The 16,771-nt window shown below is 33.3% G+C and overlaps 1 protein-coding gene across 1 annotated transcript in view; it reads right to left on the minus strand.

Moving 5' to 3' along the window:
* Positions 1 to 4,702: 4,702 nt before the first annotated feature.
* The window catches only part of LOC150108814 (T-cell leukemia homeobox protein 3-like), a 119,497-nt gene continuing 107,428 nt past the window's right edge, over positions 4,703 to 16,771 (minus strand). The window contains exon 4 of the mRNA XM_090414309.1: positions 4,703 to 5,009. Coding sequence (XP_090270435.1) covers positions 4,703 to 5,009 — 307 coding nt within the window. The remainder of the gene's footprint in view (positions 5,010 to 16,771) is intronic.

Consider the following 16,771-nt stretch of genomic DNA (forward strand, 5'->3'; position numbering starts at 1 on the left):
AATGAGATGGCTTTCAAACTACTAATAACAAATCCATTCTCCCACCATATGTTGAAATTCGCAGAAGTGTAGAGCGTAGCTCACCAAATTTTTCTGTTTATTAACAGTTTAGCAATGTCTCTCACAATAGTTTAAATAAATTTTGCTTCCCAAGAGCACACTATAAACATGCACATATATACTCGCTATATGTTTTTAACACACTGGTAACTTTTGGAAACCACCAGGGAATATTCACTTCCGTGGGTGACATACGAGGCACGCAGCTTTTGAGCTCGCTTCCTGCATGCTGTGAACGTGGGTGGCGAAATTCGTGATAATAACAATATAAATTTCGACAACATTAATATCAAACAATCAAATGAACTTAAACTGCGGAATTTAAGCACAGATATAGAGTCTATTTACAAAAAATAACTTTCGTATATCTATAAACATTTTATATGAAACATATGTCAAAGATTTATGTTTCAGCATAAGATTCACATGATTATTTTGTTTTACAAAATTTATAATTTCTATTCATATGCATCTACTAAAACTGAAAACTGCATTGAATTTTTCAAGTAATTCCATATATCTACATTAAAGTAATTCAAACGAAACAAAAACAACTGAATGAAAATGTTGGAAAGTATTATCTATTATGATCTATTTCAGCTTGAAATTGGCTTCGTAAAGAGTTGAAATATCAACCAGTAAATAAGGTATACATTCTGTGGTTATTGCTCTTAAACATTTACCTGTTCAGCTTTATGTTATTTCTTAAGTTAAATAATTATATGAAAAAAAAAAAAAAAAGAAATCGAAAGGATTGGATTTCATAACAGAGTTTTGTTTTAAAGGAATTCGGATTTTTTTATTTCTCCTTTCATTGATTTATATAAGTGTAAGTGTTTTATAGTATTATTTAGGAATCAAGTGTCAGCCAGATATGATCATAAGGGGTCAGCATATTTTGTCTTTCACAGCGTAAATTACCAGTCTCATTCTGTTAGTTTTCGGAAGAGAAATATGAGATTCTTGAAGAAAATGTTTTACAGTTACCATCTGGTATTAGTTGGCTGTGTTCCTTGAAAAGACAAAACGTTTTGAATGCCACCCGAGATGCCCACTATGCACCGCACTAATTTCTGCAGTTTTCTGTTTGTGAGAGAGATTAAGATTTATAAAAAGGCAAATAGATAGGAATATAGTAATAGGATTAACTTAATAAACTTCTAGCAATAACTGCTGTAGTTTTCGTAATATTTTAACCCACGAAAGGGTATAAAGCAGTAGTAGTACGTTGGTACATTGGGGAAGTATTACATAAGGTTTAGCTAATCCCTACTCTACAGACCGAAAGCAGTACTTTATTACAAGCCACTTTGATCTCCAATAATCAGTGGTGTTCTAACACTATGCGATGAAATACACCTACAAGGTAAATCAACACTGGAATGCCTTGGATGTTTAGCTGAAAACCTACAGCACAGTTACACTGAAAAAAAACAAAAACAAACAAACAAAGAAACTTTTCTTTTCATTCTTCATAATTGAAATGATTGTTTCATTATTATGCATACCGATTGCCACAGTGAATGAACTCTTACATGTCTCCGAATTCGACTTTAACCTGAAAAGAATTTCATATATTTTGTAAATGCCGATAAAGCAAAACCTCTTCAAAGTTACCAGCTTTTCTAGATCGGGAAAAGAACAGAGAAAGTCCGGAGAGAATAAATTTATTGCAGTTTATTGAACTGTATGAAAGTGATCGCGTCCAGCAAAATTAAAATTAAATTCTGGACAGACACAGATATGGAATCAATATGGAATCTTAATATTGTGGAAACAAAAATCGCTGGAACTCTTGATTACGTTACTTAAAAATATATCGTTTGTGAAATTCTTACTTGCTTTATAAAATTAATGTGTGATAAGGCAATTTAACTCATTTTGAGATTCATTCGTTCATTCATTTTAAGATATCTCAAAATATAATTTGTGTGATGGCAAGAAAGAGATGAAAATATACAGATTTGTTAAGAAGAACCATAAGTTAATATGACAGGACAGAAGTTCACTTTTCCTAAGAAATTTCACTCATGTACGCCCTAAAAGTTTTGTCACTATAAAGAAGTAAAAATGAATGAAGAAACGGAGATCGAACTAAATTTTAAGAGTATTATTTCATGAAGAAAACTGTTGATATTTTTGGTCTGTTGACTCAAATTTCTTTTTTTTTTCTATTCTGTATTATTAATTATGAAAATGTTCAGCGGCTTAGAAAGGTATATATTCAATAATAGCAGTATTCACAGAGAAGTAATTACTAAAATTAAGCCAAATTGCTTGAAGGGGTGGGGTGGGGAGAAGAAACACATTATCTTATTCTAATGAAACAAATGGTAAATTAGCTTACGATCTGCACCTCGAAAACCGGTGTGCAAAATATTACTTGATTTATATTTCACAATATTTTAATTTCTTCAAGGAAAATTTCACAAAGACACAGAATTCGCTAATTCTGAACGGAGATAGGCTGTGGATTCGAAGTAACTTGAAAATCACTGTGACGGATCACTAGACTAGCGTTTCCGAATTATCGCACCCTCAGGCTACCCCTAGGGGTTTGTTATTAGTTTATAAGCTTTTATGGGGGGGGGGGGAGTCACATAAACGATTGATGAAACGTGGAACAACGCAAGACGTCTGTCCCCCCACCCTCATACGGAAATGCACAGGCGCATTAAATTCAGTTAAAAGAAATGAAAAGGTTACGGAGTAGGAGATAATACAGGGCTGTAATGCATTAACAGTCAAATTTCATTTGAGCCCTGTTCGATGTTCAGGTAAAGAAAAGGAGAGGTCACATTTTCCCCAAAAAATCATAAATAAATATAGCAATCATTTTCATTTAAATAACATAAAAAGAAACCAATCTATACGATTTTTTGAATTATAAAACAAATTAGAATTTCGAAAAAATGAATCTATTCAAGAGAAGCAAATATTAAAAATAATGCTACATGAAATGTTTAAAAGTCTACGTTTCTCAATAATACGAAAAAAAACGAAATACAATTGCTATTCCTATCCCTTCCCAAACTGTGAACTGCAAAAACTTCTAAATATTACATATCACTTAGAGGAATAAGATCTCTTTTATATTGTGTACCTGATAAAATACTGCACTTGCAGGTCTTCCCCCCACCACACCCGCCACACACACACACACACACACACACACACACACACACACACACTCAACCCATTAGGGCTGCAACCGAGGTTCGCTGTGTTAATTTAGTTGAAGTTTCAATCTTAAAGTTAATAATTTGTAACTAAAACAAATGGAATTAAGATTGAAAAGCGGAAACGGCAATAAATATAATGGCGGTGTAAAATTAGCATATCGAAATTTCTTGTGAGCTAGCCGAAATTAAGACAGAGGCGGAAGTATTTGTCTAATAGATTTTTTTTTTTTTTTTGCAAAGCAAACAGTGCGGTTTGAGAACACACGCATTTGGCGGACATAGTAGACAAGTAGGAGGAGTTTAGCTCACCAGAGATAGAGTGGAAATGACATGTTGTTAGACCCACGTAGCAAGAAGTAATATTATCACGTCTATGAACTCTATACGCGTTGCATGTGTAAATATGCTGCAGTTTTAACTATTCGCCCTGTCTAGTTTTTTTTTTTTTTTTAATATATATTATAAGTTACAAAATTCTAAATGAAAGTCATGTTTTGTAATCTCAAAATTTTTCACTTCAAACACTGGTTTTTAAGCTGTATTTTTTTTTTCACTTGATTCCCAATTTCCTAAGAATAAAAAATGTGAAAAAAATCTTTAAAACAAATGCTTGTATAACTTAGAGATATTCAGTTGCGATACAGATTTGAAACGTAAAACCTTTCATTGCACCGTTTTTTTTTTTCCTCTTTATCACTGGGTGTTGTTCAGATTGCTTGAATACACAAATACGTGATCAGAAGTGGCTCTTAAAAGATTTATTGTAATTCTTAGTTAAATTAACGTGAATCTGATATATTAGTTTATATGACAACATCAGATCAGAATATCGAAATATGAACGTTAGAACTGTGACTTTTCTGATTATTCTGTATTGTCTATTTAAAGAGAGTTCCGACGTATGCAGTATCTTTAATAAGCTGATGCTTATCTTCCGCAGTTCTATTTTAATGACAAGAGAGCAATCACTTGTTAGTTTCATCATATATTAACGGACAAAACATGGTCGATATCTATTAAACAATCCTATTTGTAATTATTGTGGAGAATGCAGGGATTAAGATATTTTTTTCTTCTTTATACAACAGATGATCTTAACCATTGTCCGACTCTAGTTCACCTACAAAAAGCGCTGTCTGAGTTTCGAAATATTCGAAATGTCGGGTTCTCTGTTCAAAGTGTGGAATTCTTGGAAAGCGATGAAAGTTCTTCTACCGCACTAACCACAATGCAACAAACAGAAACTCGAAAACTATGTTCTCGGTCATTCTGTTCGTAATGCAAAGGCTTTGATGACACCTCGCGATTTTATCGAGTCTTTAACCAGAGAAAGAAACAGAGAAAATTGCACCAGTCTGTCACTGCATCTTGACTTCACACAAACACACACAGAGCCACAATACCGGCCGCTTCAGTAGTCATAGTTCCCTAAGGATTGTGACCGAGAGACGTCAGTCCAATCAACAGATCGGCGATGTTAACGACGGGGGAGGTAGGTAACCAGCGGACCTGTCAGGCGGCTGATGGTGCGACCCAGAGGAAGATGCAGCAGCCGCAGCAGCAGCGGCAGCGGCAGCGGCAGCTGCGTTAGCAGCTTCATTGGACCACGGCTGAAGGTTTTGTAGAGCATGTAAGGAAGCGTTACTGAGGCACAGAGGGTCCCGAGAACTTTCGTATATGGTCTTTGTCACCACCTCCGCATGCAGAGACATCATTAGTCGGTTGGCTGCCTGCCGTTCGGCTTCTCGTTCTTCAGCTGTTTGTCGCCTGCAAAAGTAAAAGCATAAAATGTTTCAGTTATTTCGCGTATGCGTCAGAAGGTTTTAAAATTCTCATAAATAAAATTAAAAGTAATACTTTCCTATAAGAGGAGTGAGACTGATACTAATAATTTTTAGTTTTAGTTTTTGTTTTTAGTAATTAGACTTCAAAACGATACTCAGCAAATTGTTCTCTCTCTCTCTCTCTCTCTCTCCCTCACATACACACACACACACACACACCGTTATAAGTATACAAAATTAATAAAGAATAGAAATTTTATTGCATCGCATCAGTTCATTATCGCTTAAATATTTTTCCGTGTAACTGCAATATCCCTTCGCAACGAAGGATTTGTAATATAACAACAGATTCAATGTAGTGTACATGATATAAATCCTGCTTTTTTTTGTTAAGCATAATGTATCATTCATTTCTGAAATTGCTCATCTGATGTCATCTAATATTCGTACAATAGTGATGAAAATCGCTTTCTCATAAAGTCGAAGGACAGGAAAATACACATTTTAATCATCTCTCAGACGCGCACGCACACACACAGTGTTAAAAGATCCAAATATATTGGTATTTAATGTGGAAGTGGAACTCAATCCAGGAATTTTAAAGGTAGTAAAAGTATCCGTTCATTTGAAGTGTTATGCGACTGTAATTTCATTTTGCATGCTTAAACACGTGTATCGCATTCGAGTAAAACTATTGCATCATGATATTGCTATTATCAGGCATTCGCACGCAACTACTTAGAAAAGAAATATTGCCTATTAATATAGATTTTCAAACTATACTTATCTTATTGAGAAATTTCCGAAATGAATTATATCTATGGTGTGCTTTTTGGTAGTCAGATTTATGCTTAAGAGGGCTAGATGACTTCACAAAAAAACATTGAATCAAGAATTACTTAGGAAAGAAAAGAAACTAAACAGTTATGAATTAATTTGTAACATTTCTGATTATGGTATGTATACGTGGATTATACACCGTTCAGGAAATGAATTTTTGTTATATTTCCACGAAAACAGAAGAGCTTTGTGTATATTCATCAGAGCTGAATAAAATGACCAACATGTGGATTTTAATGTGTCATATTTTTGAAATAATCTTATTGGGTAAATAGCTGGGAACAAAGTATTTCGATTATTTTAAAACTAACGCAGAAGCAACCTGATGTACGATATTTTAGGCGATCGGTACGTTAACCGCTCGTAGAATAGACATTGCTTAGAGTAGAGTAGACATTAATGTCTACTCTACGCACTTGGAGACGTCTCGAAGATGTCATTTGTTTGTCGCAGCTTATTTCTTGTGGATTCTTCTGATTACACTTGATTCACGCACTAAGTTTCCTGGTGTGATGAAGTTCACTGCATGAGTAGCGAAACTTTTGATTTTCTTTTGATTTAAATTCAGTTCATAAAGTCCAGTTTCGCTTAACTATAAACACATTTATGATCTGTACTTCGGATCAAACTATATTAGCTTAAGGTTTGAAAGTTAAGAAATCCTTTAATTTTGACTGTGTGTTGTGCTACGTGAAATAGAAAATCTTCTCTCCATCTTTCATCATCTCTGAAATCGAGTTCATATTGCAGAGTGCGAGACAAAGGATGGCTTTCCTAATCCAAAGTAGGTCAGTTATTGACTTAGTGCACTTTAAAACAACGTTGATGTATTGTAAGCAGATCTTCACATATTTATTAATGTACTAAAAGCTCCAAGTGGTCAGCAAGTATTGAGGAACAGAGCTGCAAAATGAACTGAATTTTTATAATTTTAATATTTAAGTTATACATGTGTTTCTTTTTAGTTTCAGTGCATGGATATAAAATAATTTGTATATTTTTATTTCGATGGAGAGTCAGCCGAAATATGTTACCAAGAGAATCTATGTCACGGTAGTTTTTTTTTTTTTTTAATTCTCAGTGTTTGAGAATTTGAAATAATCTAGACCATTCATTTCAAATGGGCATGAGGTTTATTTAAGAAATCAAATACACTCACTAATTTGCATGGAGATGAAATTTTGCATCCGAATATATCCGTGGATAAAAAGTTTACTAATTTGCAAAATATATATGGAAATCAGTGAACATACTCCTCTATATAAATGAGAGTAAAAAGAGAAAGCGAAAGTTAAATCTTCCAAAAAAATTTTTTTTTCAACGTATTTTTAAGATTTCTGTGATTGAAGGTCATCTAGACATTACTGAAAAATTTATATGTCGTTTAAGATATTGCAAATAAAACAAATAAAAATAAAATAAACTTTTAAGTATGCCTAAGCTCCTTAAATTAAGAGAATTACACATGATTTTCAACATGGCGTCATTCATTCCGAATCACCTGGCGAGTTGCATGAGCAAAAGACATCTGCGTGAAAAATGTGTTTTAATTCAGATATGTCAGCAGTGACGTATCCATTCTCTTTATTACAATCTCCCGAGATCTACTCCGACATTATAACTAAGAGAGTAAATGCACGAAACCTGAACAAACTCTGGTGAGAAAATGATAATTCTTAATAGGCACTTATCACCAATGCTTTATTTCATGTAGCGACATCATGTCGTGCCATAAGGGAAAATAATCAGGACAGAACATTAGAATAACAGCATGTACTTATGACAGTCCCGCCTACTTAGATCAAAACTTGTGAAATGTTCTTGTGTAATGTTAGGTGGGAAGGAACTAATAACAGTGTATGGGGAAGTAATAAATTTGATTCATGGTCACATCGATTCTAAACACAAAGGCAAAAAAATACGTATATTTCAAATTTTGTTCTCCCTTCTTTTTAGGACTTAGTAGGCGCTTAGACATACATACTGTGTATGAATATGATAATATTAAACATAACAAACTCCAGCCTACGCTAAAGAGGGCGGTCTGCTTAAGGCGGAGACAGCATCAAGCTCTCACACGTGCGGTGGGAATAGTTCTTTTGAGGTCAAACTTACACCGCTAAACATTTTTATTTATGTCCTACTTCCGGAAGCCTCTCCCTCTCTGACAAATTCATACTTTTATAGAAAAAAAAATAAAAAAAAAATAAATATAGTTGTAATGCTGGGGAAACCAGATTTAGAGAATATTGCATCTTTACATATAAAAATATGAGATGTACATGTTTACGAAGGAAATGAAAGCTTTTAAAATTATCATTTGTCCGTGTGATTAATGTCTCTGCACTCTAACCAAAAGGCTGCTATTTCGAATTCCATTTCAGCAAAGATTTTGGAAATGCCTTCAGGTGGTAAAAATATTTCGTCACCGGAATGAGGCAACCATTCGATTTCTTGAAGGTTTAATGGATCGAAAAGATTTCATGTTTAGTCTCCAGAGCAAGAGTTCAGGATTAGTAGATAGCACACCCACGGTATCAGTGTACTATGATATTAAAAATCTGATGAGGATTTTTAAAATACATGATTATAAAACATAAATGTTAATGAAATTAATAAAATTTATATTGCGAATTTAAGAAAAGAAATATCAAATTAAAGAAAAAAAAACAGAAAACCGAGCAAATATATAAAATGTATCTATTCTAGAAGAAAGTTTTGAAATATATACTTCCACTGCAGTTAACAACAAAAAAAGAGAGATAAACTAAATGAAGATCAAAATAATTCTGAAAAAATAATTCTGAATAATCAAGAAACCCTGTTATCGAAGGCTGGTATGGAACATTTTCAAATTAGTTCAAGCCTTCTGTAAGCAGCATAATGGTCTCACACCTCACCTACCTCACCTCGCGCGCGCGCACACACACACACACACACATTATATATATATATATATATATATATATATATATATATATATATATATATATATATATATATATATATATATTTATTTATTTATTTATTTATCACTAACACTTTCTTTTATTGATATTCCATTATTGATATTGTTTTAGAGCTTACACACATTCCTAATGAGGTGTAGTTTATTTTATTTTTATGGTAACCGCATTGCTTCAAAGGATATTCTATATTTGATTCTATATTATAATACGCCCAAAGTGTGACCTTATAATCATTAAACATTTCTTGAATGGCCAGTAAGATAACACATAACGAATATAATGCCTTGAAAAAATGAAAATACATAAAATAAACTCTACAAAAAGGTATCTTTCGTAGGTAGCAAATACGCAAATACCAAAATAAGGTAAATATGTTGAAGATTAGATCGCCATTTTTAATGCATAATTGAGATTCGTTAAAAATATTCGTTTATCATCATCATAATCATCATGTTAGTAATGTGTATCCTCAAGGGGGTTATGGAGATCAGTGCGATAATGCTAGATGATTAAATTGACACCATTACTAGTTTTCCATCAAACGTTTTTCCAAAATTAGGGGCTATGCAATCTTAGATATTTGCACAGTTCACTCATTTTTGGAAGTAAGCAATATAAGTTTCCTTTCTAATATTCTCATTTTTTTAAACAATGATCCTTCCACTGATTCAATCCGTACTTGTTTTGCAAGTTAAGAAAACAGCCGAAGTGTTTTAATTATTCTTTAGATTCTCCATCGAGAATGCACTTGACGTTTTACAGGTTTCTACCTATTTTATAGGTTTCGTCATTTTATTACTGATTTTATGTCCGATTTGTTATAGCAGTTATTCAATTTAGTTTTATTGATATATCAGTCCATCACACTCTATTTAGTGAACGCGAAATGCAGAGATTAATCACCAGTACTTTTGAAATAATATTCCTCAAGTTGGAAAATGAAACTCTAACTTAGCGAGCTCTGTTCACCTGTCAATTAAGACGATGAAAGTGAGTATTTGCAACAAAAACAAGTAGCTGATCTGGTTGGATTTTTTCGATTTATTTCAGAAATTTAATCTCAAGGAAACATATAGTATTTACTTGAGATATCAGCAAATTTTAGGGTAAAAACGATAATACACGTTAATGTATATTAATTGTACTGTTAATTTATTTTAATTTGAGCGTATTTATTATGACCGCTGGACAGCCGTATTATCTTTGTGTACGTTTGCGCGCGTTCAAACGTACATACATCCAGGTTACACCAGTGATGACGGATCCATAGCAAAATGGGAAATATTTTCCTATTTTGCTATGGATCCATCATCATAGGGACAGTTGTCCCTCATGAAAGAATTAATATTATGAATTTTCAGATAAATGCAAGAAAAAAAAAAACTGACCTATGATTTCTTAATAAAAAGAAATACATGTGATTTTGAAAAACTGAAGTAAACTGCATTAATAAAAGAAAGCCATAAAAGTTTTAAAAAGCACCTATAACTATATTCATGCCGTCTCCATAATATTTCGGTTTCCGACAATATTTCAATGGCTCCTTCTAATCCATCACCTCTCTTAAAATCACATTCTGGACCCTTTGTATTATTAATAATTTTTATTTGAAAAGCAGTATTTGGTATTGTGGCGATTCCATATACGAAAATATAACATAGAAAAGTGCATACTCCAATTATACTTGCCTAGAGGAAAGACACACACACCGTTATTAACTTCATTCCATCATAGCACAAGTTCGTGTCATCTGTCAATGAGCGCACAAAATACAAGTTTGTTTTAAACTCTTGGATACTTCTGCTCAATTCAGATGACTTTGAATCAGTAGAGCAGTGCATGCTTAGTTTCCAACTCCTACGTCCAACTTATCTTGGTTAAAAACACGTGCAACCCTGCATGGAGTCATCGTGTTTTCTTTCATATGGTCAATGTAATTAATTAGCTGCATTGTTGCAATGGATGATTTTCACGAGATTTCTTGCAGTGATCCGGTCTCGAACGCGCTTCTTAAAGTGTGGGTCGCGGAAAGGATTCTGGAGATAGCAGCAAACATTGATATATGAGAGTAAATTAATTATTTATTACTGAACTATTGAAACCATTATGCACTAAAAAACCTTTCATTCTACTTTTCTAATGTTCTCATTTTATTTGAATATAATGAGAACATTATATTCAAATAAAATGAGATAAACTTTTATAAAGTATAAAAATTGAATTACATAATATTAAATATAATTGTAAGTAAAAAAAAAAAAACACCTAAATTAATACTGCCGGTGGTGGCTAATAATTTCGTCTTATGTCGCGTCAAGGGTCGCGGTTAAAAGTTTAAGAACTTGGGTTGGTCTGAAATAAATTCACAGGAGTGCATTATTTTGGAAAACTTACACACATAATCGAGATCAACAAAATGTTGTGTGGTCTGCGATCCACAAAGCCTGATGCAACAGACAGATGAAAGAACAAAAAATAGTAAGAAAAATGGGATGTAATGATGCTTAATGTTTAGTTTGACACATCCCGAAATTTCTTACACCGCTATTCCGCCCGTTTCTTGTGCATTACTGTGCAAATAATTTTATTTTATTTTTTTAAATTTATTTCAATGAAAGCGTTTTTCTCAAACCACAAACACGTGGTTTGTCCCTCCGATTTTCTAAATCTTTAGAGATAAACATATTCACTTTAAAGTAGTCTTTGGCGCCACGGATAGAACAGTTTTACCGACAAATTATACAGCGAACACCCACCTGAACGAGAACAATTATGACAACTGCACGAACTGCAGACAATGCTCTGTGTAATACGGGTTATCTTCATGTTTCCCCTGGCTGTAAGTGGGGGCCGCTATCTACTCCATTTAGTATTCACGAATTTTGCGGAAAAACTGATAAAAGAACACAATTGCTTCGATTCTGCAAGTCGCACATGGAAAGTAGCAGATAATTCATGCTTAGAAAGCCTCGTGTACCTACAGCATTGCTTGACTTTGACCCTTGAATGAGCTTTGCGGTTCGAATGGAAGAAAATGACAGTTGTCAAAGAAGCGAATTCGTCCCTTTAATAGAGGGCGCGAGGGTCACGGTTAACATATTCGAAACAAAGCCGCTTTAAAGTGTATCATTGTAAACACAGAAGGACAACAGTAATAGAGGCTAGCGAGTGCAAGACTATCGCCCCAAGCAAGAAGAGACACAGGAAATCACTAAAATGACGACTGCCCAGAGAAACGGACAGACGGACGCAGACAGCACGATGGCGCCAAGCAGGGTCTGATTATAGCTTTAAGTTCTTATGTTGGCATGTGGGACTCTGTCATGATGCTAATACAGTCAGCCGTATGTTGGACGATGCTGCGGGCGTACTCCTAATGTTCGCATCATCCTTCGGCACAAGATACGGGTAAACTGTTCCAAAGTGCGTATGGCGCGACAGAGAAAAGAAAGCAAAATTTAGGTTTTTACGGGCGGTGATAAGCGAGACTCATGGAATACAGAGATTTTGTTAAGCAAGAATGCGAGAATGAAATCTCTTGTAAATTTGAACCAAAGAACACCAAGTTTTGACGAATATCAACTCGTTGGTACCTCAAGAGGATATAAATAAAAATGATAGCACGAAAATATTCGCTAATTTATGCAAAATTTGCGCCAAGTTAGTCATCAATTTGTAGAATACAGCACACCGATGCTTACAGGCTAAACAAAACCACTGCTTTCATAATGTTTTATTTCAATATCCATGAATGGATTCAAGTAAATAAAAATAACTTGTATTTAAGATACAAGTTATTTTTTAAAATAAATAAATTAAAAAGAAAACTAGTAAAGATAAATTGGATGGCACACATGTAGCAATTTCCTTATTTTTTATTTATGTTTATTTTTATTTATTTATTTATTTTTCCTGTGAGATCAATTTTGTGTTTTCATGGTTGAGGGGTTTTGCCACATTTCAATTTTGCCTCTTCCAGGCATTACCTTTGTAGGTTACGACGACCTTTATAATATATTTATACCCAGAATTTCACTGACCTTCCGTAATTACAATAAAAAACACTATTTAAGTCAATCTTTCAAATTTAAAAGGTTACTTCAAACGAATTACTTTAACCGTGACTATCATACGTTGCAATGCATAGTCCGATTAGGTTTGTTCTGGCTAAAGATAGAACAAATTATGTTAAAATATTAATATTTTAATCAGTTTCCTTTTGGTTTCCGTAATCAATAATAATAAATAATAATTATTATAAATATCCATTTTGTTTTAAAATAAATAGATACATAAAATCAAATAAAGCAAAATAAGCTAGTTGGATTCGAGAAATTTTTGTTTGCGTGTAAGAATAAGTGAACAGTTATTAGTAACCAAGTATATCATGATATTATGATATAAAAAACACTTTCCTATTATAGAAAATACGAAATTGTCTGAAATGTGTATTATAATTGATGAGCATGATTAATTTAGATTCTGTCTGTAGAATAAATAAACATCGATCGAAATAGTCTTTTAAGGACTTTTTTTTTTATTTTGATAGACCTCATCGAGGCCTCAAGGGAGTACGAGGACAATTTTTTTTCCAGACATGTTCCAGCCTGTAAGGCGCCCCTCAAGTAACTGGTATGCATTGACATTGAGAGGAGTCATTACAAGAGGGACTAACTAATATCTTTTATTGATCTACAAAAACTAGAATAACTAGAATATTTGTTAAACACTCTGATTCTGATTGGGCACCTTCCTTTTGGTCAATAATTCCAAGTTAAATGCGTCAAAACCAATATCTTTTGGTTGATTATTTGAGCGTTTATTCTCATTGGAGAAACAGCAAATACCAACTTCTACAAACTATTTTGGTAGGAAGAATTGATGGCAAAGGAACTAGAGGAAGAAAAAGAATATCATGGTTTGACAACATCAAGACGTGGACAGGAAAGAGCAGTGCACAACTGCTCAGATTAGCACAAGACCGCAGTTTGTTCGCTAAGATGGTCGCTGACCTTCGATAGAAGATAGCACAATAAGAAGAAGATTCTCATTGGGCACCTAAACTGCAGTTCAATGTAATCAATGACGACTGCCACTCTACTGTTTTTTTTATTTATTTATTTTTTTTATTAATCAACAAAAGCAATTATGAAAGATCATCAGAGGTTCAAATATGACCTGAAACTCTCAACATAGAACCATACACACCAAGCAGTTGCTTCCAAAACTTTATATATCGCATTTCTCCAAATGTGCAGTTCTGAATACTCCATCCCATCTTCCTCCCTCACTCTCTTAGGGAATAGTATCAGGAATAATTTTATAAGTATCCATACAATATTATACGGTATGTATTTCATGAAAAAACAAATAGCTATCCTAGATTTCAAACAGAAATAACTGACTAGCATGGCAATGCCCAATAAGCAACATTGCAAATGTTTTATATGCTCTAGCATTGAAAGTTAGTGCATCATTTACTATTGACTAATGTTTTAGCCACGAACCAAAACGGGTGCAAAATAGAAGTGTTTTGGCGAATGACTCTATCAAGATAAAAAAATTATTAATACTTTTAAAGTACAAAATTTAAATTATAAAGACAGAAATGTATAAATTTAACAAAAATAGAAACAAATCCTTTGCACATCCATGGTTTATGAAAGAAATCTCGTAAGGAGTCGCATGACAGCAACAACAGCAGCAGTAAAAAAAAAAAAATGTATATATGATCAAAAAATTCTTTACTGAATCGGCTTCCATCAGTTCCTTCATTTTCCTCTAAGACGATAAACACCATACATATTAAATGTCAAATATTCTGCTCTTTGGTAAGCATTAGATCACGAAATATTCTGCTATTTTTTTAAAAAAACAAAAGTTGTTTTCACCAAAGCAGCGTCTAAAATTTGCTTTTTTTGCCGCACAAAGATTGTCTGTGATCGGAAATGTACTTTATCGAAATTTTGTGAGTGATGAGATAAATGAATAAAAAAATAAGCTCATAGACAAATACTGAGGAATTAAAAAAAAAAAAGAAAAAAAAAACATTTGTCGCTATTGCTTAAGTATACGTATTGCTAAAGAGTAAGTATTCCTTTTTCTTTAGTAATCAACTAACACAGGATAATAATAATAATAATAACGGTAACATTCTTAATAAACAGTAGTTTAAATTGCTAGCAAGTACTGGCATTCTCTCAAATTCGCTATACCCACTATCTGGGATCTAATATACATATACGTATATCATATACATGAATACAAAATACTTCGAATATATACAAATGATTTTTTAAATTCAAATGAGATATTAAAATAAGCAAAAAACAAAAAAGTAAAAGGAACCAGCAGCTGTACTTTGTTCGTTGATTTTCTATCAGACTTCTGAGGGAACAGTTTCGAGTTACATGAGGTTTGAGGGAGTAACAAGTATGCGATTTCGTGTTTCATTGTTTTGTCGATTTTTTTTTTTTTGATTTTGCTGGTAGATAATAATGAAAAAATAAATATAGCTAAGTAGTATTTGGTCAGATTTAAATCTTTGGTTTAATATATAATAATCTTCAATGATATATATATATATCAAACATTTATATTATCTTCAATTACATTAGAATCTGTTTCTTGAACGGAGTAGTCTGTTTTTATAATAAAAATCATCCTTACGAACATTATGCCTACTGCAACTCATTTACAGTTATTATTAATGAGCAAATTTTAAATACGATGAGTTTTACCTTACATTGTGCCTACTCATTGCATACTGTTGAACAGTTTTTGTCCTGAACTAGCTGAGAATTAGGCCAGGATATTGTATACAGGAGGGCATTAGTTACCAATATTTCACTAAGAAAAACGAGTTAAAATCATTTGCATGATTAATGCTTCCTGGATACCTGGTCTCAAAATTGTTGTGAGGTATGCTTTATGTGAACCCCCCCCCTCCAATAAAAGGTTGTAAACATATGGGAGATTAGTATTAGTAATGTACTATTTAACCATTTAACTACTTAACCCATGCATGGGTTAAGTAGTTAAATGATAAGTATCTAATTGGCAAAATATGGGTTCAATAATTCAAACACTACTCTGGTGATCGAGCATTTTACTTGTTAAAGCTGCAATAAGGATTCCACGTTAGCCGGTGAAAATTATCTATCAACAAACGATGGACAAATGTGTCAACAGATTTGAAGGTTGTGATGATAAGCAGTTCGAGAATTCATATTTTATTTCTGAATTTTCAGAAATTTCTGCAATATGTTACATAAAAATGCTTCCGTAGCAAGTAAAAAAATGATTACTTAAAAATGTTTCGATGGAAAAATCCCAAGTTGGATTCTCGTCGTGAGGGGAGAAATATTTATATGGACTTTTTCAATCGAAGATGAGTTAGTCGATCTCATACGGAAGTAGCTGGTTTTTTTTTTCAGGAAACTCGGGTTTTTCATCTCGCATCCAGATAAATCGGCCCTTCAGAACACACGCAATTTACAGACAAAAATACTAGTTGTGATGGTGGGCGGTAGATGGCGTTGAGGTAGATGATTGGTGGTAGAGGTTCGGTGTAGTGGCGAAGACGGAGAACAGTAGGTGTCCTCCCACGATGAGTCTACGGACTCCTTGGAGGTGTCACACCTCCAAGGAGTCCGTAGACTAGTAATAAATAATAAAAAAATAAAATATCGGCAATTACTTCTGGATTCCTGCATTTCAGACTTACAGCTAAACAATCTCTGATAATGGATTTTTATTAAGGGGTTTTGTTTGTAATTACCGATGTCAGAATAGCGCTTTAGAGATCTCCGCAGCTTGGACAATACATGTTCATCTAATGTTGACTATGGTTATCACATGGAGGCCATTAACTGTTAAGAAGTTGCTAAACTATTAATTTGACACTCCGGTCAATTCCTGTACATTGCAGTACTTG

Source organism: Typopeltis vanoorti, chromosome 2, assembly GCF_054136105.1.
Source record: "Typopeltis vanoorti isolate ZY-2024b chromosome 2, IOZ_Tvanoo_1.0, whole genome shotgun sequence".
Classification (NCBI taxonomy): Eukaryota; Metazoa; Arthropoda; class Arachnida; order Uropygi; family Thelyphonidae; genus Typopeltis; species Typopeltis vanoorti.